The 27,267-nt window shown below is 47.6% G+C and overlaps 1 protein-coding gene across 3 annotated transcripts in view; it reads right to left on the reverse strand.

Moving 5' to 3' along the window:
• Window positions 1-27,267, reverse strand: part of Arhgef4 (Rho guanine nucleotide exchange factor 4) — a 143,144-nt gene that overhangs the window by 40,264 nt on the left and 75,613 nt on the right. For 2 of the 3 annotated variants that reach the window (XM_075980487.1, XM_075980488.1), the window contains one exon: window positions 24,439-24,568. In XM_075980487.1, the coding sequence (XP_075836602.1) occupies window positions 24,439-24,568 (130 nt within the window). Of the gene's footprint in view, window positions 1-15,783; window positions 16,165-24,438; window positions 24,569-27,267 lie in introns of those variants that run through there. The other variant, XM_075980489.1, reaches the window with a different exon arrangement.

Here is a 27,267-nt window from a genome sequence, read left to right on the forward strand (position 1 = left end):
CCCAGAAATTCTTCCACTCATTCCCTGAAATTATTATCTGCTGCCTATTTGTCAGGCATGAAATTGGATGCATTACACATGCAGTCGCGAGCTCCCCAGTATCATGCTCTAACGTCGATTTCACAGACGAGATGCCCGAGTGCAGAAAATCAGGCCACTTGTCAAACTGTCACAGTAAGAGATATGGCTGGAATCCAAGGCCAGTGTTTGTGTAGCTCCCGAGTTCAGCATCTTTCTCACACTGCTCCCGGAGCAAGCATGTGGGCTACAGCAAGGTTAGTGTCTATAATGAGCCACTACTGAGGCCTTATGTAACAACTATGCTACTAGTCACCTAACAGGGGCTACAGTGGTACCACGGTGAATACAGCCAATGAAAGAGAAACGGGAGGGAAAAGAGTGGGAGAGATGGCTCGGTGGTTGAGGGAGCTAGCTGCAAGAGCAGGAGACTCGGGTTTGCATCCCCAAACCCATATGAAATTTTGGACACTGTTGTACTTGTGCCTGTAATATCAGTGCTGTGAGGAGGTAGAGACTGGGGGATTGCTGGGATGGACTGGATGCCAGCGCAGGTTCAAGCGGAGACTGACTCAAGGGAATCTGGTAAAGAGTATTAGAACATGACACCAGACATCCTTCTGTGACCTCTGCCCACATGGGTGCACCCATGAGTACACACACATGTGCACACACCACAGACACACACACACATACTCCACTACTGCCACTAGCATCATCATCGTCGTCATCATCATCATCGTCGTCATCATCATCATCGTCGTCGTCATCATCATCGTCATCATCGTCATCATCATCATCATTCATTGTCGTCGTCGTCATCGTCATCATCGTCATCGTCGTCGTCGTCGTCATCAGCAGCAGCAGCAATTAAAATATCAAGTAGAAAATTCAGAGAGCTCACTGGCTTGGGAGAGAAGTGACAGCACACTTAAGGATTATGAGCTCCCAGCTGCTATTCAGGGAAGACCACGCTATTCCCAGCTTCACTCTCATTCCCCAGTGCAGGTCCAACGTTCCCCTGCTGATAGAGACAGGGAGAGATGTCTAGAGTCCTAGAGCCAGACAGACTATGTAAGTGGCAGCAAGAGAGGTCCTGGTTTTGCGGGGGGCAAGCAAGGATTTGGAGGTGATTAAGCTGTTTATTTCCTCTGACCCTCACATCTCATCTCCATGAAATCCATTTTCAGGGAGATAGCTGCAGTATGGAATGAAGCGGAGGGGCACTGATGTAATGATGACCTTGGAAAGTGAGTGTCAATCTATGGGTGTTGCTAGAAAGTCCCAAGCTCTGTCCTGAGGTCACCATAACAACCCTGTGCTGCCTCCTGTGCACATAATAGCTGCACTCCCACACCCATGTAGCTCGCCTTCCCCGCAGCCAACTGCCAGCCTGCGCTGCTCAGTACGACGTCTCTCCTATTTCCAGGCGTTAGCACCGTGTCTGGGCTTCAGTTTCTAGCAGTCTGTCTTCTCCACTTCCCCTGTGTGAGCTGCATTTAAAATGGAACAGGCTGTGCAGCAGATGCCTTTGGGGGTGGAGTCTGGCTGGCTCCCACAGGGTTTCAGGAGACTACACACGGTGAGGCACCCAGGTCCTGCCCTGGGCTGGAGTTGGGAGGAGATGTGGCCCGGCTAGGCAGACAGACTTCCACAGCTGGCCCTGTGAACTGTGAGCTTCCTCGGGTGATCTGGGCGGCTGTTTTCCAAAGAAGGTGGAGAAGGTGGCGAGAGAGAGAAATGCGGTAAAACATACACACACACACACACACACAGACATACACGCACAGATCTAACATATTCAAGTGACATAAACATCACACACTGCACATACATGCACACCATAGATACATACCACCCACTCACACCACATACGCATTCACATTACATACACATGTACACATTGCATGTGCATGCTATACACCTATATACATTACACATGTACACAGCACATAATCACATATACCACCTACCCACAGCACATGCATCATACATATATGCACACACACACACCACGAATGCATGCACACATATCAAATATACCACAGTCACATCACAACCCATGCACACCACACACGTTACTTATGCACACATGGTACACATACCTTTATGGACCACATATACACACACAACTACTACATGGTTTCTGTGGCACACAGTCTTTCTGTTTGCTAAGTCATTGCTCTTTGCTGGCACAAGCCAGCTCCCTAGCTATGGACTCCTTGCCTCCTGACTACTGTACCTCCCATTTTACCTTCAGTGTGTTTCGCCTTCAATGGGCCGGGCTCTTGGACCCAGAGGGAGCCTTCTGGAGGGGGTTCCGTGCCCTCTCTCTTCTCACAGGGACTCAGTGGCTGGCAGACTTTCATGCACCATTGGGAAGCCTGCCAGGGCCTGTCTGTCACCTGCCTGCATAACTGCTCCTTCCCCTGAGCCGAGAGCCAGGCAGCCAGCGCAGCCTGTCCCCAGGTGTGCCCAGAGTTCTGAGACACATGGATCTCTGTGAGCCGTGAGTCCTCAGAGCCCTCTAATGCAAATGAGAATATTACAGGAGCTGAGCTACTCAATTATATTCTCAAACTTACTGACTCAGGGATCCCCCCTTCCCTACTCAACACCCCTATTCAAACTTGGATCTCTATTAGTTTTAGGCTCCCTGGACCCTTCTGTTGAAGGCATGGTCTGCAGGGAGCATGGCTGTCAAGTGGTGACTCCTTTAGGAGAAAGGACCCGGTGGGAGGTCCTTGAAGGAGACTGTGTGATTCCCTCCTCTGACATTCTGCTCGGCGACCTCAGCTCTTCTACTTGAGCATTCCTGTCACCATGTGCCACACTGTCTGCTGCTCTCGCCAATAACCGAATGGCGCTAACCAGTTCTGAACCCCGAACCACCAACACCGAGCTAAACAAGCCCTTTCTCTCTAGAAAGCTTGCTGCTCCTGCCATTTCGTTGCAACAGTACAAGGCTTACCACTACCTGCATTCCTGGAAGATTCATGTTTTGAGTTACATACATAGCCTAGTTCCACCTCCAAACTCTGCCTTGGGCTAAGTCTCTAAGCCCCCATTTCCTTGCGTTTCCTCAGACAGTGATATACAAGGCAGACAGGCAAAACACAGAGAGATCAGGCGGAGGCTAAGACCAATCTCAGCTACTAGACCAAAAAGCTGTGAGAGGCGACCCCACAGGCTAGCCCCTTTACCCCCGCAAGACGGTCCCACAAATGGAATCAGCTGCAACGAGGACAGAGAGCGCTGTGTTCAGCTTTGTGGCACTGTCCCCTTCCACCCCTCATGGCCCAGCGGTGCAAGTGTACCCTCAGAGTGGCGTGCCAGGGTCACTGCTCTAGGCAGAGAGGCCCAGGGCCAGGTTAGGAAGCCACGGTCCCTAGAGCAATTACTTGCAGGGTAATTAATGCTTTTAAATGACCCTAAGATCTATTTTCCTCTTTTCTTTTTTTCTTTCTTTCTTTCTTTCTCTCTCTCTCTCTCTCTCTCTCTCTCTCTCTCTCTCTCTCTCTCTCGTTCTTTCTCTCGTTCTCTCTCCCTCCCTCCACCTCCATTTCTTTCTTTTTTTTTAATATTTATTTATTATGTATACAATAGTCTATCTGTGTGTATGCCGAAGGCAAGAAGAGGGCACCAGATCTCATTACAGATGGTTGTGAGCCACCATGTGGTTGCTGGGAATTGAACTCAGGACCTTTGGAAGAGCAGGCAATGCTCTTAACCACTGAGCCGTCTCTCCAGCCCCTCCACCTCCATTTCTAAGACAGGCTTTTACTTTGTAAACCATGCTGGTCTGGAACTTGCCATTTTCAGATTACAGTTCTGTACCACCACATCCAGATCTCATTCAGGGTTGCTCATAGCACCAATTGTAAGAACATAGGTTAGTCATGAAGGAGGACATACTCGGCACTCCTCAGACAGGAGACAAGGGATGCTGCTGAGGACCACATGAGAAAGCACCTGGCAAGCCAGATGACCAGTGTGGGATGATGCAAGGAAGAACCATTCTTGGAAAGGTAAAGTAGGGTGGGGTAGGCCGGTTAATATGGTTTAATCTGAACATGTCAGTGGGCTCTGAGCCATAAGGACTCTTTCTCTGGAAAGTCTGAGATTTCGCTACGGAGTCATGGGAGAAGCGCATGCTCAGCACAAGCAAGCTCTACAGAGGGCGTGGGCTGGGGCACAGGTTGTAAACTGGTGGATTTGCAGGAAGCATCTGCTGTGATAGGTACTTGCTGTCTCTGAGAATTAGCCTGCTCTAGCAAGGCTTGGAGTTGATGGAGCGCTATGAAACACAAACCACTTAAAGCAGGTGAACACAGTCAACTCCTCCTGACTGACCTGGGAGGATGAGGGCTTGAGGGATGTGGCTCAGTGGGTGGCTTGATTGTTTTAGCGTACACAAAGCCTTGGATTTGATCCCCAGTGCTCCATAAAACTAGATGTGGCAGTACCCACCTGTAAAACCAGCACTCAAGAGGTGTGGGTAGGAGAATCAAAAGTTCAAGTTCATCCTTGGCTATCTAGTAAGTTTGAGGCCAGCCTACAAGCGACAGAAAAGGAGGGTGGAGAAGAGGAAAAGGAAGAAGGGGAAAGGGAAAATGGAAAAGGAAGAAGAAAGAAGAGAGGAAAAGGGAAAGAGGAAAAAGAGGCAAAGGAAGAGGAGGAAGGAGAAAAAGGAGGAAGATGGGGGATTAAGGTCAGCCCTCAGTGACAATCACATATCGCATACTGTCAACACAACCAAGCAAAGCTTGGCACTGTCCTCCCCCAGCTTGTTGGTCCTGACTACATGACGCAGTGAGCACCTCCATCCCATGGTGTCTCTTTACAGCAATAGAACAGTAACTTAGACGGGTCCCATAGACTCCCAAGCACCATAGGCTATTCCCATTGCTCTCAATTATCTCCCAGAGCTGACAATATGACCCTAAAGCTGAAGATATCATATATGACTAGAGTCATAAACATGGAAAAATCAAGTGGGTACCGATACTGACCTGGAAGCTTCAATCCTACTGACTAGCTTTCATAGTGCTAGAAGGGGCAATGATGCCACGGGAGGAGAGAAGCTGTCATCAGTCTCACCCAGATGTAAGCATGAGCTGTAACAATGACCAGCCTGGCTAGAGATACCCACCGCTGTAATAATGACATGAATGCTATAGGAGTAACAGCGCTTTCTGGTTGGATTTAAGGCTCACTCCATGAGAGGAAACCCACACCTGGCACCACTAATAGGGTCGAGAGCTCAAGGCTAGCCAGGTCATAGACCCGGGGGAGAATCTACTACTATTAATGTGCCAAACGGACATAGTATTAAAATGACTCCTGATGATTTACTGCTATACCCATAGATCGGCACATCTCTTAGCCCTCATCAGAGAAACTTCTTGCAGCTGGAAAAGAACACAGAGACCCACATCTGGTCCATGTGTGTAGAATGTGTATACACTATGGAGTGTTCAGCCCCAAATGGGACATCTGTATCGCATCTCTCCTCCCCCTCTCCCCCTTCAAGGATTCTTTGAAGAAGAGGGGGGAGAAAGAGTTGAAGAGTCAGAGCTGGTAGATGAGCTCAAGGAAGCAATGATTTCTGGACACAATACAGCAGTTGCACATAAAACTTCATAGATTGTGGGAGCATGCACAAGACCTGCTTAAGATCGAGAGGAAAAAATTCCCAATATGGAGAGGATATGGCAACAAAACCCCTTAGCTGACTGACATTTGACAGGAGATGGGAGAGGGAAAATAAGTTTTCTTTAATGGTATGACCCCTTGCCGACTGACCACATTCCTGTAATAAAAGCACTTGAGAGGTAGAGGCAGAAGGATCATGGGTACAAGTTCAGCATTTCCACATGAGACCCTGCCACAAACAAACACCTTCAGACCCCTGTCCGCAGCCCTCAGGTGAGGGCCTCCTTGCTCCTGGCTGGGCCCATCCTGTCCTGTGTTCTGGACTTGGGTCCTGAGGCCTACTGAGCAGACAATTGTTGGGTTTCTTTTGGTTTTGGGTCCTGAATGGCTGGTGATCTATATGAACAGAAGAGTTGTGCCCAGACATGTCCTTGTCAAGTTGAAAGATGCAGAGGAGTCCAAGAATCCAGTTTGAGTTGTTTCTGTTTGTCTGTCTACAACACCCCTCCATTGTTTTTGCCTTCAGATTCCTGCCCTGTTTGAGTTCCTGTCCTGACTTCATGACGAATAGTGAATAGTGATATGGAGGTGTAAGCCAAATAAACCCTTCCCTCCCCAAGCTGCTTTGGTCATGGTGTTTCATAGTAGCGTCAGAAACCCTAAGACAGGGATCCACCCGACTCTCTCTGCTCCCAGTGTTAGACTTACAGGTATACATAAAGACTATACCTGTCTTTTATGGGGTGGTAGGGACTTGAACTCAAGTCCTCAAGCTTATGCAGTTACCTCTCCAGCATCTCTTCTCTGGTTTATTAGCGATGAAGATATAGATTTTTACTCTACATGCACATGTCCTTCTTAAAGTTATAAGGGCTTTCTGATAGAATAAGCTATAATTCATGCTTAAGATTATAAAATGAACATTTATGTTTAATCAGACTGCACCATCATTCTGGCAAACTTTCCACAGTAAGGTAGAAAGGAAGATAATTTCTGCAATTTTCAGGTAAATTAAAACTCTGTGCTAACGAATGAAGACTTGAACCATTGCCAAGGTCATTTCTAAGATAAAATCCTGAGCTGCTAATTGCTAACCATATTTTTTCCCACACTCTTCCCACTGTCTGAGTGTTGCAGGCAGGCTGTATATTAAGTCGGTTAATGAAGTCTTGACTTTGTTTTACTTTGATTTGTACTGTGATGGCTATAGACAGATGCACGTTATAGGTCTCTCTACAGGGAATTTGTTATGCCCATAGCTGCCCACAGCTTGCTGAGTATTTATTTAGACAGGATGTCACTAGTGCCCAGACTGGCCTTGAACTTGCCATTGTCTTCTTGGCTCAGCCTTCTTAAGAGCTGAGATTGCAGTGTGTGCCATCACACTGCCAGCTTCATGAGTTTTCAAGTAGCATTTTCAAAATATTAATAAATATTATACTTGGTATTTATTGTTAAATTTATTATTAAATACTGTATTAGTTTAAAATGAAAAAATTTGACTTTTGCTCTGTTAAAAGCAGAATTTTTCCTGTTCCTAATAAGCAGCGGTAAACCGCTGTTACTTTCTGTTTAATAATCCCAAACACTAGAAATTCAGAATCATCTCTTGGCTTTATATTGATCTTGTTATGCTCTTTATAATTAAAACAATTAGAAAAATAACCCTAGAAGTTCCCGACTTAGGAAAGAGTCAAGATCCTTAACAATCATGTTTATTTAAAATATTTTATTGTCAAGCTGGTTAAATAGGTAGGCAAGATGGTGTCATGGTGAGTGAGGTTGCCAACGAGCATGAAGCTCTGGTTTGGAATCCTTGGCACTCACATACAAAACTCTGCCCGAGCCCATCTTAGCAGTACTCCGGGTTAGCGGAGATGAGGAGCAATGGTTTTGTTGGCTGTCAGCCTAGTTCTTGGTTCTGTGAGGGAACCCTTTTCTCAAGGGAATAACACAGGACACATGACATCTTTTCTCTGGCTTCTGCATGTGCAGGGGTTTCCCTATTGTCATACACAATCACACAACACACAGGGAAGCCAAGTATTCTTGGTCACTCCTGACCCTATGTCAGTGTTCAAACTTGACATCTTTTGATAAAGACAAAGTCCTAAAGGACAACTTCTGCACGGCTGCAGAAAATCTTTGAGATTTCCCAGAAGACCTACGCAAAGTTGGAAGGTATTTTATTCTCCCACGCTGTACAGGAAACTCATACTGAGATTTGTGGGATGTGCTACTCTTGAAGGATGGCTTGGGAAGAGATGTTTGGCTTTTCCTAGGCTGAAGCTGGACGGGCAAAGCGACCGATATTTTGGAAACTATACACTCTAGTGTGTTCCCTGGAGACATAGAGGTGGTCCTAGCTGTCCATGAGATATGATGTCACTTGCCAGAGTCCTGGTGCTGCTGCTGTGTGGCGTCAAATAAAGGAATGATGTCATCAACCATCACGTAACTCATCTGCAAAATACGGACTGGGTCGCAGCTTGGCTTCTTTAAACTTGAACCTAGCTTTTCACCAGTCAGTAGTTGACCAGAGTTCCCATCATTCCCTAGAGAGTGTGGTCACACACAGTTTTCAGCCTCACCTCATCCTTGTGAAGTCTACAGCTGCCTATCACACTGTGCTGGTGTGTTCTGACCACGTATGTGCTTGCATATTCAAGACATGATGTGGTTTAGCTTTCCTCAGAACCTTCCATTTGAAATCCATCATTGTATTAGGTGTGTTTCTGTTGCTCTGAGAAAATACTCTGAGCAAAGCACACGAGGGAAGAAAGGGTTCGTTTTGGCTCACGGTTCCAGACAGCGTTCATCACTACCGCATCCAGGGAAAGCATGGCAGCAGGGCTGGGAAGCTGGCTGATCACACACAGGCACCAGAGAGAGGGAGCAGGGAGTGGGCAAGGCTCTCAGACCTCAGAGCTCATCCACCAGTGAGAGTGACAGACTTGCTCGAGCGAGGTCCCACATCCCACAGGTTCCAGAACCTTCCCAAGAAGGTTTGGAGATCAAGAGTTCAAACCCATGAACTAACGAGGGACTTTCCTCTCTCAAGCTGTGACAATGACTAACAGGTTCATTACAGTCACCTGACGTCTTTCACGCATAGTTCATAAAACGGCTTTCTTGTCATTGTCTCATTCTGGCGCTTCAGCTGCCAGCTTGAGTGCTTTTATTCTTCCACAAGAAGACAGGCTCAGAGCTACGTGAAAAGGATCCTACCAGGTGCTTTCATGTGCCGTTTTCTAACTAAACCAGGACCTGGAGAGTCTCTAGTGGGAAATTGATGGCTGCAAGCAGGGTGGAGCTGAGTAAGAAGTGAAGAAAAGCAAATGACAGGGTGGAGCCAGCTCAGAGTGCTAGGAGCATTTGCTGTGTAAGCACATGGACCTGAGTTCAGTTCCCCAGCACTCACATTAAAAACAAAACAAAACAAAACAAAACAGGCATGGTGCCAGGTGGGGCCAGCATCAAGGGGATTATAGAGCTTGCTCGGTTCTCCTAGCTCGAGATTCAGTGAAAGACCCTGTCTCAAAGGAGTAAGAAAGACAGCAATAGTCCTCTGGCCTGGGGGTTGTGTGCCTGCACACACATGCCCACAATGCACCCCACCCCTGTGTATCCACACAAAGAAAACCAATGAGCTGGGAATGGATGACCCTGGTTTTTATTTAGAACACTATTGACATTTTAGTGCACTATGTCTGAATACATAAAGAGCTCATTTTAAAAATAAATTATCTTTAACTCACAACCATTTAGACCTTGTTTTTCAACCGAAACCAACATTTGTATATGTGACATATTTCCTCTCTACCACACCCACCCCAGAATTTGAGAACTCTTCTTGACTATTCTTATTTTTATAAAAATATAATTATAGGTTCAGCAAAAAATTCTGTCCTCCCTCATGAGTTCTCCAACTCCCCAAGGACCTGTATATAGTTAATGGTAGCTAGGGGAAGAATAGACATTTTCGTCAGTGCTGTAGCCACTGGTAAAATGCCCATATTCTGTGAATAGCTCACTATCCCTCTTGTAAGCAACCTTAAAAACTTACCAGCTCTCTCCTTCTCTCCCACACCACACACACACACACACACATTCACACACATACACCGACACACACATACACAGACACACACACACAGTCAGACACACACACAGTCACACACACAGTCACACACACACAGTCACACACACACAGTCACACACACACAGTCACACAGACACACACAGACACACACACACAGTCACACACACATACACAGACACACACAGTCACACACACACACAGTCACACACACACACAGTCACACACACACACAGTCACACAGACACACACACACAGACACACACACAGTCACACACACACAGTCACACACACACACAGTCACACATACACACAGTCACACACACATACACAGACACACACACAGTCATGCCAGCAGAGGGAAGGCTAATAATTAGGAAGAAGGGGCAATGGAAGCATGGATTGAACAAAGAGGGGTGATAAGATGAACATGGCTGAAGACGCTGTCCATGTGTACAAAACGTCATCATGAAACCCATGACAACCTACGAGTGACACATGCTAAAATGTCTAAAAGCAGCCATGTTCTCCTTGTTAAGAAGACATCTATTGAAGACACTGAAAACACAATCCAAGCTGAAACAGCAGATTTGAGACTGACGCTCTGTTTAGTAAAAGCACCCAGGCAGGTGTACGTCACAGCTGCAGCCTTTAGGAAAGGGTACCCCTCGCTCCTGGTTCCCAGGTTCCCAGCTTTACACACTAGAAAGGAAAGGCACTCTTTCTAGCAGGCTGGGAAAGCTTAGTGTCTTGTGGAAACATCAAGAAATGAAGAATTCTGGCCTTGAGGTGGCTCAGCTGATGAAGGTGTCTCCCACCTAACTTGATCACCTGAGTTTGACCTATGGGATCCACACGTTGGAAGGAAAGACTCCCATGCAAGTACATGTACACAAAGTAAAGAAATAAACGTAGTATTTTAAAATAAAGTTTAACTGCTCAGAACTTAGATATCAAAATCCAAAACAAATGGAATCCACAGAGGTGTATACAGGTACTGCAGTTGGTGTGTGGGGCAAAGTTCTCAGCTTAGCTTCCTACCTATAAATGGGAAGATTCCATATTGCTATGATTTCAGTTTTTCCTAATCTACTTCATAGGCTAACTGAAAATATACATGAAAAGACTAAAAAAGATACAGAATAACTGAAATAATATTAAACAAGAGCAAATTGGAGGACCTCATAGGGCTTTTGAAAACAGTAGGAGAGATGGCTCAGTGGTTAAGAGCATTGCCTGCTCTTCCAAAGGTCACGAGTTCAATTCCCAGCAACCACATGGTGGCTCACAACCATCTGTAATGGGATCTGGTGCCCTTTTGAGGAAGAGACCTGGTCACAGTTGCCCTCATCAACTTAGACTATGAAACCCAATATGGACGAGTTCAACAGAACCGCCATATAAGGGCTGCCCATGAATGCTTCAGCACTGTCAGGGCATAAATTCCATTAATTAATTAATTCAATGTATCAGTCACTTTTCTGTTTCTGTGACAGAATACTGTGAACAAAGACACCTTAAGGAAGAGTTTACTTTGACTTACGGGAAGGCACAGCAGCAGAAAGCTGAGAGATTGCATCTCAATCACACACTGGAATCAGAGAAAGGAAGCGGGAAGGGAGACAAGGCCATACATTCTCAAAGCCCACCCCAGGGACATACTTCCTTCTGCAAGGCTCCACATCCTGCAAGTTCCTCAACCAATCCAAACAGCACCACTGCCTGGGGACCAAGTGTTTACATTCAGAAGCCCGTGGAGGACACATTTCATTTGAAACAAAACAGGTGCAAAAGGAATCCATGCTAAAATGATGCTCTCTTTCTCTCTGACGTGGACTCTATGTAGGTCAGGCTGCCCTCCGATTCTCAATCTTAAAGACTCAACCTCTAGTGTCCTAGGATACAGATGTGCACTGCCATAGCCAGCTGAGGACAAGAAATGGCTCTTCCATGTCTAGTGCCCATGGTGTGCCATGAGTAGGCACTAACACCACCACAGGTGTGTCGGCAAGCAAGGGCCAGTCTAACACCCACCTGGGCCAGGCATGCAGCTGAAGTTTTCAGAAGAATATGGAAGAAGCATGAGTTCCCTCTGCAGAAAAAAAAAATCACACCATCTAGATCAGGCAAAAGCCCTGGAAGTGAGCCGGTCAATCTGTCCAGCCCCGAATGAGAACTATGCTTATCAGATGATACATACAGCACAGGAATGAAAAAGCCAAGGCCCAGGAACAGTGAAGAGACAGCTGAGAGCTCTGGAAGCTCCCACTGGGCTAGGGGTGGCATAGGAGGGATGAGAGGAGGAAGACAGAAAGGGTGGTGGAAAATCCACCCTCTAATCTACACTCCTTTCTCAGATGTTTCTCAGGGACTCTCCATAGGAAGATCGGGGATGTTTCGGTGTAAAATGTCTACACCCAACACTTAGTTTTAAAAACAAGAAGACTCTAAAGTTCCTGTTTTCATCACTAACTCTATCTGCACTCACTAGTACAGACCCTAGTACTATTCGTACAGGTCTTTCTGGGAATGATTATATTATTGCTAAACCACTTAGCGATAATATAATTGTGTGTGGTAGGTATTCTTTCTCGTTGAGACAGAACCTTACATAACCCAGGTTGACCAGGTCACCACACTCATGGTACTGGGGATCAACCCCAGACCTTCATGAATGTCAGGTAAACACTCTACCACCGAGCAACACCCAAGTCCTCATAATTAATCTAAGGATCTGCTAAGAATTCCTTGCTGGTGATTGTCTTTCTTAAAAGATAATATGTTCAATTAGTAGGCAGGCACTGATCATACAACCAAATAGAAAACAACATGCAACAAACACCAACTCCGTGGAAGTGCCTACCTCAAATGGACACTTCTGATCTCAGTCATGGGGCTTCACAGAGTTGGAAAGGTTTGTGGCAGTTTGAAAGTGAAATGTCCTGTGAAGGCTCATGTTTTGGACACTCAGTCAGTGACTTATAGAGCTATTCTGGATTATACAAAGCCACTGTATATCCAGCCACTGTATGCAGCCTGCTGGCTTGCTTCCTGGTCGGTTGTGATGAGAGGAGGCTTTGGACACACTTCACTGCCATGAACTTTCCTACCAGGACATCTGTCACCACGAGTCCAAATACATTTTAGGTTGCTTCTAACCAGTATGTTGTCACAGCGACACAGACAGTTATTAACACAGCCTCAGGCATTTGATTTTAATCTTAAAATAATTTATAATCCATTTATTATTTTTCTCTATGCTTGATTCTACAGAACCCCGGTGACCAAATGAGAGTCATACTGAAGGAACCAGGCTAGGTCAATGTTAACTATAGTAGGGGGCAAAGTGAATTCCTCTGCTTAGTTTGAAATCACCAACAACCAGGTCTTGCTCAAGGTAAACTGTGATGTTGCCCTGCACCCAATGGAAAAAAAAACCCAAAGGGGAGGAGTCATGAGCAGCTAGTGATTGACGGTGGAAGTCAGACTTTTTTTTTTTTTTAGAGCTGTAGTCACTGGTAAGGGGCCCATAACCCTGTACCCATGATCCTATAAATAACCCTAATCCAAGTCATCTCTCTCACACACTCACACACACACACACACACATACAGGCTAATGGCTCTATCTTTTTTGCCTGTCTCCTCCATCCCGATACTGTATTTCTTCTCCTCACTTGAGACGTAAACACAGACTGTGATTTTAAGTTCTATTTTGTTGTAATTGCTGAATTCACAACCATGGAGAATGTGTGAGCTGCCAAAACCACTATTCCAATGTGCCTACTGAGCCTGCGCCACACCCAGTGGAGACCCATCCCGTCCCATCAATCCAGACCCGAAACAGCTCAGACGGCAAGTCCCTGCCATTCTCTGACCCTGTGCAGGGCTTGCATCAGGCTAATTCCTCTCTCCAACTCCCATCAAGGGCTCCTCCCTAGCAGCCTTCCTCCCAAGCAGATCTCTTCATCTGAAATGAAAACCTACAGAGAATGACTGAAGGGCATGTTTCCTCAGTTCTTCCCAAGGGTGGCACATAGGTAGCGGCACACCGTAGGCGGGAAGAGAATTAATTCACTGAGTTCTGTGACTGTCTCCGGGACCCGGGGGAAGTTCTGCCTAGGAATCTAGATGAGAAACCTTGCTGGTGTCGATGTTACACACAAATCCACAGCGTACATAGAAGGACCTTCTAATTTTAGCACCCATTCCAGGTCAGGCGAGGTTTTACCACCACAGCAAGGAATAGGGAGTGGAAGAAGGAAGAGGGGCAGGAAGGATGTGAAAGTGACTCGAACCTCCTTCCCCAGTGCCTCTGGATGCTGCCTTCTCTATACATCTAGCAACACCTTTCCAGGCACCTCACTGATCCTGTGCCACGGAGGGCATCTGGCACTTGCTTGGGAGTCTCAAACAACCCTAAAGCACAGGGGGGCTTTTTACGCTGTTGTCACATATTACAGGACAGCTCGGAACCCCTCAAGAAGCAGCCCTGAGTCATGGTTTACCTCATGCCCCTTTCCTGACCTTCAGGGAGATGGCATCACTGTGTCTGAGACTCTTCATCTTGTATCAGTGCTCTTGACTGGACTTGGGGCTCCTCGGATATGAGGATGCCTAACACACCCTACCGTCTCCGTCACCCCATTCTGCCTTACTGGTATACATATGCCTGAGACAGAAAAGGGAAGGAAGGGGTCTCAGGGAGCCCGAGTCATTGGGTCATCAAAAAAGAGACTCTGGTTTGGGTTTGCTGTTCTTGAAGCCGGAGGAGGTTATACCTTCCAACTCCAAAAGACACGGTATGCTTTGGGATAAAGATAGGGAAAGGGCTGTTTGCCAAACTGTTTAAAATCTCTCTTAGGGTATTATCTACCTTGGCACTCTCAAAATGGGTTCTATTTAAGCTCAAGAGGACAGAGAACTTCTGAGGAAGTCACCACGGTGGAAAGTGTGAAACTTGTAGCGGAACACGCCAACAGTTGGGCTCTCAGACTTTGCTGAACGTCATGTGTCTGTTTCGGGAGCGCACAGATGGGAGTCGTGGAGTACTAAAAAACAAAGGTCTGCACATCCTTCCTTCCCTCGACTAGCTACAGAACCTACAGAAAGAGGTTCGCGTCCCTCCCTCACAGTCTAACCACTCTGCGAGAGCAACTTTGATTCTACTCAACACAGCCCTTGCTGTCCTGGAGGTGGGGTGGGGGTGGGAGAAGGGGGCCCTGCTGCCTGCACAGGCTGCTCCCCTCTGGTTTCGATGCACACTTCAGTCTCATGCCTACACCTGGGTGGGGCCAGCAGCGTTCTCAGGCAGAGTGCCACCGCCGCCGCACAAGGAATAACGGGCACGCTACCTCCCTGATTTCTCAAGAGCAACTGTCTTCCTCCACAGCGCTCACTGTTGAGTGCTCAGACGCTGAAAGGTAAGGAAACTGACAATTAACCTAAGACAGATGATCATCATCCATGAAGTTGCTCTGGACTTTCTCACTCCTCACTGAGGTCCAAACTCTTCTTTCCTGTTGGTTCCCAGAATTCTGCCCTTCGGGTACACCGCGAGCACTAGGGGGCACACAGGACAGGGGGACGCCAGAGAATCCCATCTGGAGAAACTTCACTCTTGTTCCAGAGCGCCCAGGGTGCACCTGACTGGGCGGCTCCATCTGAGACTGGGACCCACACACTCCCCGGCGGGTGGCTGGCCACACGGAAAAGGGGCAAGAGGCTGCAGAGAGTCAGACACTTGCTGTACAAAACGGGGTCTAGACGAACCAACTTCCAGCCTCACTTTACGCATCCCTCTTGGCAGCTGCAGCAGGGACGTGCCAAACAAGGAACACCCTGCTAGAAGCTGGTCAGAGAAGGGACAGGTGGTCGGGCAGCCATAAGCAAAAGGCGGCAAAGGGGCAAAGCCGTGGGAAGGTGGGGGTCAGGAGATGGAAGGGGAAAGCTGAGAAGGGCGAGGGGAGGCTGCGAGGCCAGAGGGTGCGGGAGAGCAGGCGGCGCCCTTACCCGCGGAGGCCGAGCGCAGGCTCTCCAGGCTCCGGGAGCGCGACGGGGCGCCGCGCATGCCCCCAGCGCGGCCGCCGCACACCACACCGCTGCTGTCCGAGTCCGAACCAGGGGAGAGCCCGGTGCTGCTGCTGCCGCTGCTGGTGCCCAGGTCCCCACTGGTAGGACCGCTCGATTCGCTAGGACAACGCGGCGCCCCAGGGCAGGCGGGCCCGAGCTCCAGCCACAGGCCGGCGGGGTCCCGGGCAGCATCCTCGCCGCACGGCCGTGGCTCCGGGCCACCCGACATCGTGGGGTTCCGGCGAGAAGGCTCCCGGCCCGACCCCGGCGCGGGCGCAGGACCCCGTGTGCAGGCTGCCGGGCAGCCACCCGGCAGGGCGCAGAGCGCGCGGGCCCCGCTGTGGGTCGCCGGCCGGGCGGCGCGCTCTCGCCCGCGCGCACGCAGACCTGGGACGCGGACGCGGGCCCCGGGCCGCCCTGGGTCCTCAACACGGCCACCAGCATCGGCGCGCTGGCGTCGGGGAGGAGGCGGCGCCCTACTGCGGTGTGGGCGAGCGCAAGGGCGGCTCGCTTCACCAAGGCTAGAACGGTTCCTGCGAGGTGTCGTCAAGGGGCCCCACAGCAGCGCACACTGGCTAGGGGACGCGCCCGCTAGGTGCGCCCTAGTACACAGGTGAGCGGTGACCGCGACCCTCCTGACAGCAGTGGGGACACTAACCCACCCTTCCAAACAGTGTCACAATTCATGTCAAACAGTTTGACATCGCTGGAGCAAAGTCCAGTGACAGACAAAACTGGAGATGACGATGGCAGGTGACAAGGAGCCCGGGGTTACTTGTCCTTTCCAAGAAGGAAGTCAGATGCATTTTCTCAGACACTCTGGGGGCCTTGTGCGGGTTCTTGGAGTATGCCTGGAGGATGAGCAGCCTTCAGAGAGACGACTAATTATGAAATCAGAGGCAAGATGGCGGGAACCACCTTAGTGTCCCCTGGAAGTTGAGAAGTGTGAGGGCAAGTCCTGATAGAGGTTGATCATAGCTACTGACCCCCTCTTCCTTTCTCTCCTCTCACCCTCTCTCAGCAATAGCATTCTTTGTTCTAGGGAACTAGATCCACTCTAAAATTCTACAGACATTTCAGGCAAGGACGACACCGGGCAAGGCAGAAGAGCAGGTTCTTGTCCTTCTTTCTTGCGGCCACCCCCATTCCTGACATGTGTTCTTTGCGCCACACCACCAGGAACCTTGTATGTTCGTAGATCCCAGTTCCTATGCCCTGGACGCTTGGTGATGGCCTCCAGGGTTCTAAGTCAGTTACCATCTCTGAAGGATATTGGTGTTGGATTTCACTTGATGGACATTTGAGGGTGTCTTAGCCACCGTCCCTGGTCTATTTTTGCTAGTTTGGGGGATGTAGGGAGAGCGTGTGCATTTTCTGGTCCCTTTATACCCAGCTCCCCTACTTCAGGACACTGCCTCCTTTCTTTCTTTGACCTTGGGAAGAGCAGTTGCTCCCTTATCCTGCTTCCCCAGTTTGTCTGCATGGAGGGTCACCATCTGTGTTCTCCTAGGTTGTCCTCTGGAGAAATATACAAGGACCCTCTGTCAGCATGAGTCACACTCTCTCCATATTGCCGTCTGTGCACAAGGCTTTCAGCTCTTCCTCCAAGATGAAGGTTGGTTGTTTGTCCATTACTCTGCTGTATCTGGAAGGCAGTTTCAAGCTGACCACAGAGCTTCCAGGGGGAGCTTGAGAATCTAAACCACATCAGGTCATTCTCCCACACCGGTTTCTTCCAATGCTTCTTTATACACCCCAGATGAGCCCTAAGGCTTACGGCTATGGCTGTACTGACTTCTGTACCACCCTGCCTCATCCCCACCACCCTGTCCCTTACTTTCTCTGCTCCAGCCACAGTAGCTACCTTGCTCGTTCTTTTTGCACAAACTGGACCCGAGTCGCGCTTCTCTCTGCAGTCTATGGTACTGGTTCCCCTTTGGCTTTCACATGTTGGTACACATCCTTCCTCAGCTAGATGAGAATTATCCCTTTTCAGAACTTGCTCCCACTGGATCGCCATCTCCTGTTTATCCCTTTTCTGATGTGAGGCTATGCCACTTTGCCTGGTAGTGTTCCCAGAGTGTGTAGAACACTAGCCACAGGCTCCATGTCCCGTGGGCAGCTATGGAGGGATGAATGGGGCCTGGAGTTGAGCAAAAGGCCAGGTAGGCAGAAGACTTTTTTTTCTGTTTTGAGCTAAGGCTTGGAGGAGACTGAAGTGTACTCTGTATGGTGCAGGGTTGCATGCTGGGTGGCAGCAGCTTGTATAAGCTAGTGAACTCCACATGCCTACAGCTTGAGCAGTCTAGCTTGTATAAGCTAGCGAACTCCACATGCCTACAGCGAGTCCAGTGCCATTTCAGGTCTCCCCGAGACTTTAGTGGATTTCAGTCTCTGCTGTGCTATGGAGAAGGATGGATGGCCCTGGAGGTGAAAGCTCCTGCATGGGCAAGAAGCTGTTCATTTCCAAGACCATAGCCATGATGGCCGTTTATATCAGGGCTTCCTATTCCAGCGTCTAAGGGAGCATAGGTTGCTGCTGCCCCACTGTGGGGAGATTCCACAAGCCCGCTGTTATGGTCTGAAGAATGCCCCATCTGGTGGTACAGTCTGGGAGGTTATGGGGCCTTTAGGAGGCACAGCCTTGTCAGAGGGATGTAGGTCACTGTGAGGTGCCTTTGAATGCTAGGAAGCCTCCGGTCCTTTCCTGCTTCATGTCCACTGGTGTCATCCTTCACATGCTTGTGCCACCGTGATGTTCTGTCTCCCACCCAGAATTTGAGCAGCCAAGGATTGAAGTCTCTGAAACTAAGTAAAAATAAACCCTGTCCCGCTTCGGTTTCCATGGTAGGTAATTACTTAAAGTCTGATGAACCCTTTGACATCAGTCAAGCTTTTAGGCTTCATTTCTGACAGTATGAAGGTGAATGGGGAAGTTCCTTGCTATCACATAGTAGGTCTACAAATTTTTCAATGAAGCATGTGCATAGTGTGTGTTTATTCCTGCATGTGAATACATTCATGTGTATATGTGTCTGAATTAACAGTGACGTCATGTCTCAGAATGCGCAGCACAGAAGGGTTTAATGCGGCTTGATGAGGGGAGGGGTGACGAGTCGGAGGCTCCATGTGGAAACAGAAGAGGCCAGAACCAGTCCAAGCCTAAAGATCATTTCTGTCTGATCTCTCTCAAATTAACCCCATGTGTCGGTGGTTTCCATAACAGCGCTGGTCAGAAAGAAGCAATCTTGACTTCAGTCTAGATCTACCCCAACCTTAACCTTAACCTTGGGTAGATGGTTGAACTTTCTGGACAACAGAGATGTTTTCTTTTACCTTCTCTATTTTTAGATTTATTTATTAGGTATACAGTGTTCTGCCTGCATGTATGCCTGCAGGCCAGAACAGGGAGCTAAATCTCATAACCAATGGTTGTGAGTCACCATGTGGTTGGTGGAAATTGAACTCGGGACCTCCGGAAGAGCAGCCCGTGCTGTTAACTGCTAAGCGATCTCACAGGTTAGCTGTGGAACTAACTGGGATGATGTGTGATCGTTCATGATGATTGTCAGCTTGATGAAAATCACCATGGAAACCAGACTCTGGACATGTCTGAGAGGGTTCTGTACATTAGGTTAATAGAGGTGGGCAACACTCTAAACGTTGATGACACCATTCCATGATAGAGTCCTGGACCGAATAAAGAGGAGAATACAGCCTGAGCGCCAGCCATCATTGCTTTCCATTTCCTGACGGAATGCACTGTGCCCAGCTGCCTCACACTCCGGCCGCCATGCCTTCCCCACCGTGATGGACTGCACCCTTGAACCATGATCTAAACAAGCCTTCCTTGAGCTGTTCCTCACCAGGCATTTTGTTACAGAATAAAAAAGTAACCGATCTTATGTGCAACACCTGAAATATTGTCTGGCACTTAATAAACATACATTAGGCATGTTCCATGGAATGTCCACACAATATTACCTAATGTGTACTATTATTATCCATGTGTTACAATTAAATTTAAATGAAATGGGGAATAAGCAAAGGTCATGTTCCCAGGGAGGAGTGGGGAATAAGCAAAGGTCATGTTCCCAGGGAGCGACAGAATTGGCCTAAGGCTTCCCACCCTTACTTGGACCATTGTGTAGCTATTATTCCTCTTCTTTTTCCCTTGGAGGATTCCCAGACACTGGAATACCATTGCCACCACAGGCAAGTGTTCCTGTGAACCTACTGTGTGCAGCACAAAACACAACTGCTGGGCTATGACAAGAAGTTGAAGGCATGGACTTAGACAAGATGTGACAAGCGTTGCCGTCCAGTTTATCTCCTCTGAGCCCCTCACTGACAGGCTGTAAGGACAGGAGACTTGAGCCAATTTCAGGGTAGCAAGCGAGAGTAACTTATAAACGCCTTTACAGCCTCTGGAGCGGTAATAGAAATAAAGAAAACAAATTCAAGAATATCAGTTGACAATTCAGTAAGGGAGGTGGAGTCTGTGGCATTTCTGGCTCCAAGATTTTTCTGCCTGCGGGGGAAAAGCTGGCTACATAACAGCTCCATGCTTCTTCCCATAGGGACTGATCACATTTGTAACAGAGCATGGAGAAGTATAAGCTTAAAGGTGCCTTCAAGAACAGTAGAGGTTTCGTGAAGGGAACGGGTCGGGGGAGGGGATTCAAGGATGCAATGAGTCGGCCTAAACTAACCCGACTAGAGGGAATTAGATAAAAGACAGCTAAAATGTTCCACCTAGAGTCAAACGCCAAATCCTAATCTGAGAACACATTCTTACAAACAAACCAGAGTTTGATTGGATTACTTAAATGATATTTGTCTTTCAGGAACAATACTAAAAATAATAGAGCAGCCAGCTGCCACTTAGCACAGTTTAATAATTTGGTCAAGTCTGAGAAGAGGGAGGAGAAAGCCCCAGCAAAGCCACTGTCATCTGGTAACTGGGCACATGAGCATGGCACCTGCTGAGCCTGAGCGGCTTCGTGCTGTGCAAAGTGAAAGAAAGGTCCCTAAAACAACTGCCTAGTTATTGAGCAAGGAAATGACAATATCAGGTCTAGTCAGAGAGCAGTGCTCAGCATTGATACAATACACTTCTTAAAATACTCCGTTTCCAACAACAACAACAAAAATGAAACACGTGAAGGAACAGGAACATGTGGCCCTACTGAGGATGAAGCACCCGGACCACTGACACTTCATGTCAGAGTGCTCACATAGCGTTTGTCAGGAAAAACAAAAGCCAAAACCTCCACCACCACCACCACCAACAACAAAAACCATGCAGCCATTGTAAGTCTGTCCACAGAGCCAAAGGAAGCCATAGTTAACAGAAGACAACATTGTGCCGCACCGATGGTCAAACAGAAACAGGGTTAGCAGAACCACATCAGGTTAAGTACAATGAATTTACAAGGAGACTCAATAAGGAGTCTAACCCGCAAGAAAATTCCACTGGCTGCTGAGAAGAATGTGCACACTGCAGATGGTGGGAGGGAACATGCTATGGGTGTCTTCTAAGTCATGTGACCTGTGGCGCAGAGTTATTCTGAAGGTTCTTAGCTGACCCTTTTGTCTGGATGGTTCATTGATTGGTGAGAGGTGGATATTGATTACCTATGGAGATTGTATCTGGATATATTTTAGACATTTGTGTGTAATGGCATTTGATTTATAATACTGACTGCACCAATGTGCTGTGTGTATGCATACTTAACAATTGTTATATCATCGTGATGGATCAATTGATCCTCTCATCATATGTGATGATGACTGTGTTCCTTCTGACTACTTTCAGTTTGATGCCCACTGTGTCAGATATGAGTCTAGATACTCCTACTCATTTTTTGTTATTGTTGTTGTATTGCTACTGGCCAAGAATCCAGTGGTGGAGAAGGATAAGCAAATGGCGGAATTTCACCTACTAAGGCCATTGAGGTAGCAGTCAAGAAAGTTCTCATTGTGCAAACTAGAGGACCTGAGTTCAACCCCCAGCCCATAGTGAAAGCTGGGCATCTGGCATGTGTTTGAAGTCTCAGAACGAGGGAGGCAGTGACAGGCAGACCCCTGGGGCTTACTGACCAGCCAGCCTTACTTCAGCGGTGAGTTCCAGTTCCCAGTGAGCATATCAGTCTTTAAATACAAGGTGGACAGCAGACAGGAAACAATACTCAAGGTTGATGTCCACCTGGATGCGCTTTCATACCCACATCTACGTGCATTAGATGTGCACAGCACATGCACACATGTGCATGAAGATTTGGGAGAGACAGCTTTTGAGAAAGAGCAGCCTTTCTTGTCAAATGATCTATCGTCAAAGCTGGCCCTGACCCTTGAGCTCATCCCCTTCTTATAACCTGAAACCTTCACAATTGACAGGTATTTCAGAGCATTGTTTGAAATCATTGGCTGATAAATTTGTGCAGAATTAAAATAAAGCCGCTCTGATGTGGGTGGGGTCCCTACCTTGAGCATGTACTAAAATAATAAGTGTCGAGGTTGGAGAGATGGCTCAGCGGTTAAGAGCAGTAGATGCTCTTCCAAAGAACCCAGAGTTTGGTTCCCAGCACTCACAGGGCAGCTCACAACTATCTTTAGACTCAGGATCCAACAGTCTTCTTCTGGCCTCCAGTACACTGGGCACACACATGGTGCACAGACATACACGAGGACAACACATAAATCAATTAATTAAAAAATAATCATCATAATGAAGATGATAGCAATGGCAATTGCTTTGTAACCACAGCTAGAGCTGGCTACACTTTCTGTTGGATGAGAATCTAGAGATACACCCCCCCCATTCTCTCTATCTCGGTTGTCACAAAGGGGTGATAGTTCCAGCCACCTTGTCTTGCAGTTGATGTGGAGAGCCTTGGATCTCAGGATTTAGCTTAGCTAAGCTTCCTTTTCTTCCCTCAATTATTGCTGCTCCAGTTCTTGCTTTTCTGCCTTCCAAACCACTCACATTTAACTTCTTTTGATCTTTTCCCTACTCGGTTCTGGTGGGAGAATTTGCTTCATCTCCTTTCCCTTTTCCCTGGTCTTATCTGTCCTCTGCCCTCACAGGACCTGTAAGTCTCGTCTCTCACTTTCTTAGATGTGTTCTGGTGCCCTCCTGGAGCTTAAGGATTTTCTCCTGTTTGTGGCTTTTCAGTTGATTTACAAATGCATCTGGACAGGTTTACTTTTTTCATTGGCTTAGGGCTCACTAGGCAGGCTAGGCTGCTGGCCAGTGAGCCCCACTGTTTCTGCTTCCCCAGTGTAGGGATTACATGTGTGTGCAACCACATCAGGTTTTTCATCTGGGTTCTGGGGATCAAACTCAGGTCTGCACTTGAGTACTTTATTAACTGCCCGTCTCCATACCCCCCTCCCAGTTTAAGTGATTCCATCACTTCACAGAGGGACCATAGGAGAAAATAGCTTTTCCTTGAAAGCCATTATTTCAGCAGATAGCAGATGCTTTCTTGTAACTTCATTTGTCGATAGTTTGTGTCCGCAGTCTCAGCAGGCCCCTTTGCTGACAGAAAGCCCAAGCCTTGCCAGGGCCCAGGGCCCAGCATGCACACATTGGATTGTGAGCTCAAGGCCCAGGCCTGTTGAGGCAGCTGTGCGTTCCTGTAGGCAAATGCTACTTTTAGGTTGGACCACCCTTCACCCTTAATGGTCTTGACTAGCAGCCTGGGTGCCCCCCGCCCCTGCCACACCTGGCAAAAGGGAATGTGTATTTTTGGTTTTGAGTTTTTTTTTTTTTAATTCTGTTTAGGGCTTTGCCCTGGTTGACCCATCTTACAAACCTGCCTCCCTGGCAGCTAGTTGAGTGTTCCTGATTGTGCATACATAACACACACCTGCTTAGGAATACAGTCTCTAAATCGGTCTGTCAGGGACCTGGGAGCATCTCTCAGCACCCAGCCCCTGCCTCCAGATATGGCTAAGGAAAACGGCACCTGTGCTGGAAGAGGTCACGCCTGGCTCATTCAGGGCACTCTGCCCCTCTGCATGATTCAGCCCTTTTGTGAATGAATATATAATATGATGCTGTTTAGTTTGGGGAAAGGAATTAAGAGGCCGCCAAGGTAAAACTCAAGGAAGGGAGGCACCGCTGGCTAGATTTGAGACAGCAAACCATGTGGGTGTTTTCTCTACAACCACGTACTGCAGACGCTCATCAACCACATGGCATAGAATACCCGCTTCCTCTGAGGCCTGTGAGAAGAGACCCTCGCTCTGCTGCATAGGCTTGAGCTCTCTTCACGGCCCCCACCATGCTGTTCCCTGATGTTAATTATTCTTCAAATACATATCTTACTCCAAAGAGCAAATCAGCGCCCTCTTGAGATCAAACCTGAGACCTTTCAGAGCCAGGCCTGGGGACTCAAGCATAGCACCTGCCCAATGCTGACCATGCCCCTTCTTTGGGTACCAGGAAGTCCTTGATAGTTGAAGGGGTGGGACAACTGTCAATCCCTCTCACCTTTGGGCTGCTTTTCCCTGACAAGTAGACATAGCACTCACCCTGTCCTTGACGTCACACCCAGGGATATAACAAAAGAAAGACATAAAGCTCACCGGTATCAGGCATCGGCTCCAGCCAGCCTCTGCAGTCCAGTCCCACTGGGGCACTCTGGGAGAGCAGGTGGCTTCTTCTTCTAGGGAGGTGCAGAGACTCTGGCGAGGTGGTGAGTGTCTTCTTCCAGCACTGGGGTAGGAGGCAAGAGGCAGAAGGCAAATGAAGAAACAGACCACAGGCTATTATTAGTGCCCACTCTTAACTTCTCTAGTTGCCCAGACTCTTTCCGGGGCAGCATCCACAGCCGGAGTGCACACTGCTCCAGGAGGTATGGTTTATACCAAAATCTATGAGGGAGGTGACTCCCGGAGTCTGCAGAGTGTGAGGTCTGCAGGCCATGGTGGGACAGATTGCCACTAACTGTGTGGGGTAAGGTCTGCAGAGGAGGCTTCAGGCACCACCCCAGACAGCCTTATAGTTCCCCCTCCCCCCCAAAAAGTTAATTTACTGAAAACTTATTGTTTGGAGGGAAGTTTAATAAAATGCAATTCATAAGGCTGGTGAGACGGCTCAGTGGCTGTCTCAGTGGCATTGCAGGTGCCTGCAGACCTGGTCTAACATAAGAAACAGCCAGTCAAGGCCAGCAAAAGCATGTGGTCTTAACTTAACTGGGTTACCAGAATGCGGCCAGAGTCCCCTAGCATAGGACTTGCGATATTGACTGCCAACTTGACAGGATCTAGAACCACCTTGGAGACAAATTTCTGAGCACATCTGTGCAGGCCTGTCTAGGTAGGATTTGTTGAGGTGGGAAGAACCACCCTAAATGCAGTCATCCTATGGCTTGGGGCCCCAATTCTGAGTTAAAAGGAGGAAGGCAAGCTGAGCATTTATTTCTCTCTGCTTCTTCACTGTGGGCACACTATGACCCAAAATACTTGCTGCCATGTCTCTCCGCCTCCATAGTGAATTTCTTCTCCAATTCTTAAGTTGAAACAAATTCTTCTCCCTCAAATTGCTTTTATCAGGCATTGGGTCAGAGTGGTCCTAGAGGAGAATGAACAGCCTGATGCCGAACACTAATAGCTAATGCCATAAAAATCACTGTGGCAGTTCCTCGGGAGGCTGGGAATAGATCTACCCAGATATACGACTCTTGGGCATCTACCCAAAGAACTCTCCATCCTACCACAGAGACACTTGCACATCCACGTTCAGTGTTGCTCTATTCAGAACAGCCAGAAATTAGAAATAACCTCAATATCTGTCAATGGGTGAATAGATAGGAAAATGTAGTACATTTACACAATGAAATATCACTCTGCTTTTTTTTTTAAAAAAAATGAAATTCTCAGGTAAATTAATAGAACTAGAAAAAAGAATCATCCTAAGCGAGGTAACCCTTACCCCCAAATATAAATATGTTCGGGCTTTTTATTTTTTTAACCTTGCTGGCTCTTTGTATATTATGGTTTTCATTTTGAAGGTTTCTTTTTGGCTGCATTTCTTACACTTTCTTAGTTTCTGTTTGTTGTTGTTAGTTCCTTTTGTTTTATCCTTGGTTGTTTGTCTTTCACATCTACATGTTCTCTTAGGAGAGAGAGAAAGAAGGCATGGAATTGGAGAGACTCTGGAGGAGACAAGGCAGGAGAAACCATGATCAGAATACATTGTAAAATAACTATTTTCAATAAAAATAGAGTAAGAAGAACATATGGTAAACACACACACACAGAGAGAGAAAGAAATAATAGCTAAAAATCTTCCCAGATGGGATAAAAGATATTGACATACAAATACAGGGCTCAGAAAAGTTCAAATAAAGAAATACCAGCCTGTCTGTTCCAAGGAGCACTGTAAACAAATAGTTTTGGAGATTTATTGATTTATGATTTTGTGTGTGTATGTATGTATATGTGTGTGTATGTATGTGTGTGTGTGTGTGCGCGCGCGCCTGTATGAACTTATATGCACACAGATGTCTGAGTAATTCAGAAGAGTGCACTGGATGACCTAGAACTGAAGTTACAGACAGTTGTGAGCTGCCTTATTTGGGTGCTGGGAACCAAACCTGGGTCCTCTGCAAGAGCAGCCAGTGCTCATAACCACTGAGCCATTTCTCCAGCCCTTAAATAAGCAGCTTGGTAAACTAAAGACAAAAGACTTTTGAAACCAGCTAGAGAACAACCAAACACAAAGCAATAACCACTCTACTGGTGATGAAGTCTTTCGGGGGCAGGCTAACAACTGCCTTTATAATTGAGTCTCGGGGGCATTTCTCTGGGTTCCACTTCCTCTCTTGCTTGAAAATGGACTCCCAGAGGGTATTTCATCTCGAGCATCAGTGATGCTCATTCCCTTCATTTTGAGTCTCACAGATCCTGAGCTTTCTAGATTCATCTATGTGGATGAACCAGAATTACCACTGAGTCAATGAATGCAAAACTGAACTTCAATTCTAATCCTAGTTCACATCCCAGGTACAAGATGATGTTGTCTCTTCAAAATTGATCTGCTAAATCCCCACTATCCCCAAAATTGATCCGATGCCCCACTATGCTGGTTCAAGGAGCAGAGCTGTTGGAAGGTGACTAGATCAGCAGAGTGGAATCATCTTGGATGATCAGGATCTCTATAAGAAGAGGCTCAGAGAGCTAGCTATACGATAAGAGTTCAGCTACCTGCACCCCACAAGAGGATACTCACAGAAGTCCAACTATGCTGGTGGGTAGAAGCTTGCTCTCTGCAGGAAGGGTGGGGACAAGCCTCTGGTGCAACAACAGGCTGCTCACCAATGTTGTAGTGAGAACAGGCTGGGGTTCAAAGGAAGAGCTAACATGACCAAGTCTAGAACACCGAGAAGATTCATCTGGGCTTGTAGCTGGGTA

This window comes from Microtus pennsylvanicus, chromosome 7 (genome assembly GCF_037038515.1).
Source record: "Microtus pennsylvanicus isolate mMicPen1 chromosome 7, mMicPen1.hap1, whole genome shotgun sequence".
Taxonomy (NCBI): Eukaryota; Metazoa; Chordata; class Mammalia; order Rodentia; family Cricetidae; genus Microtus; species Microtus pennsylvanicus.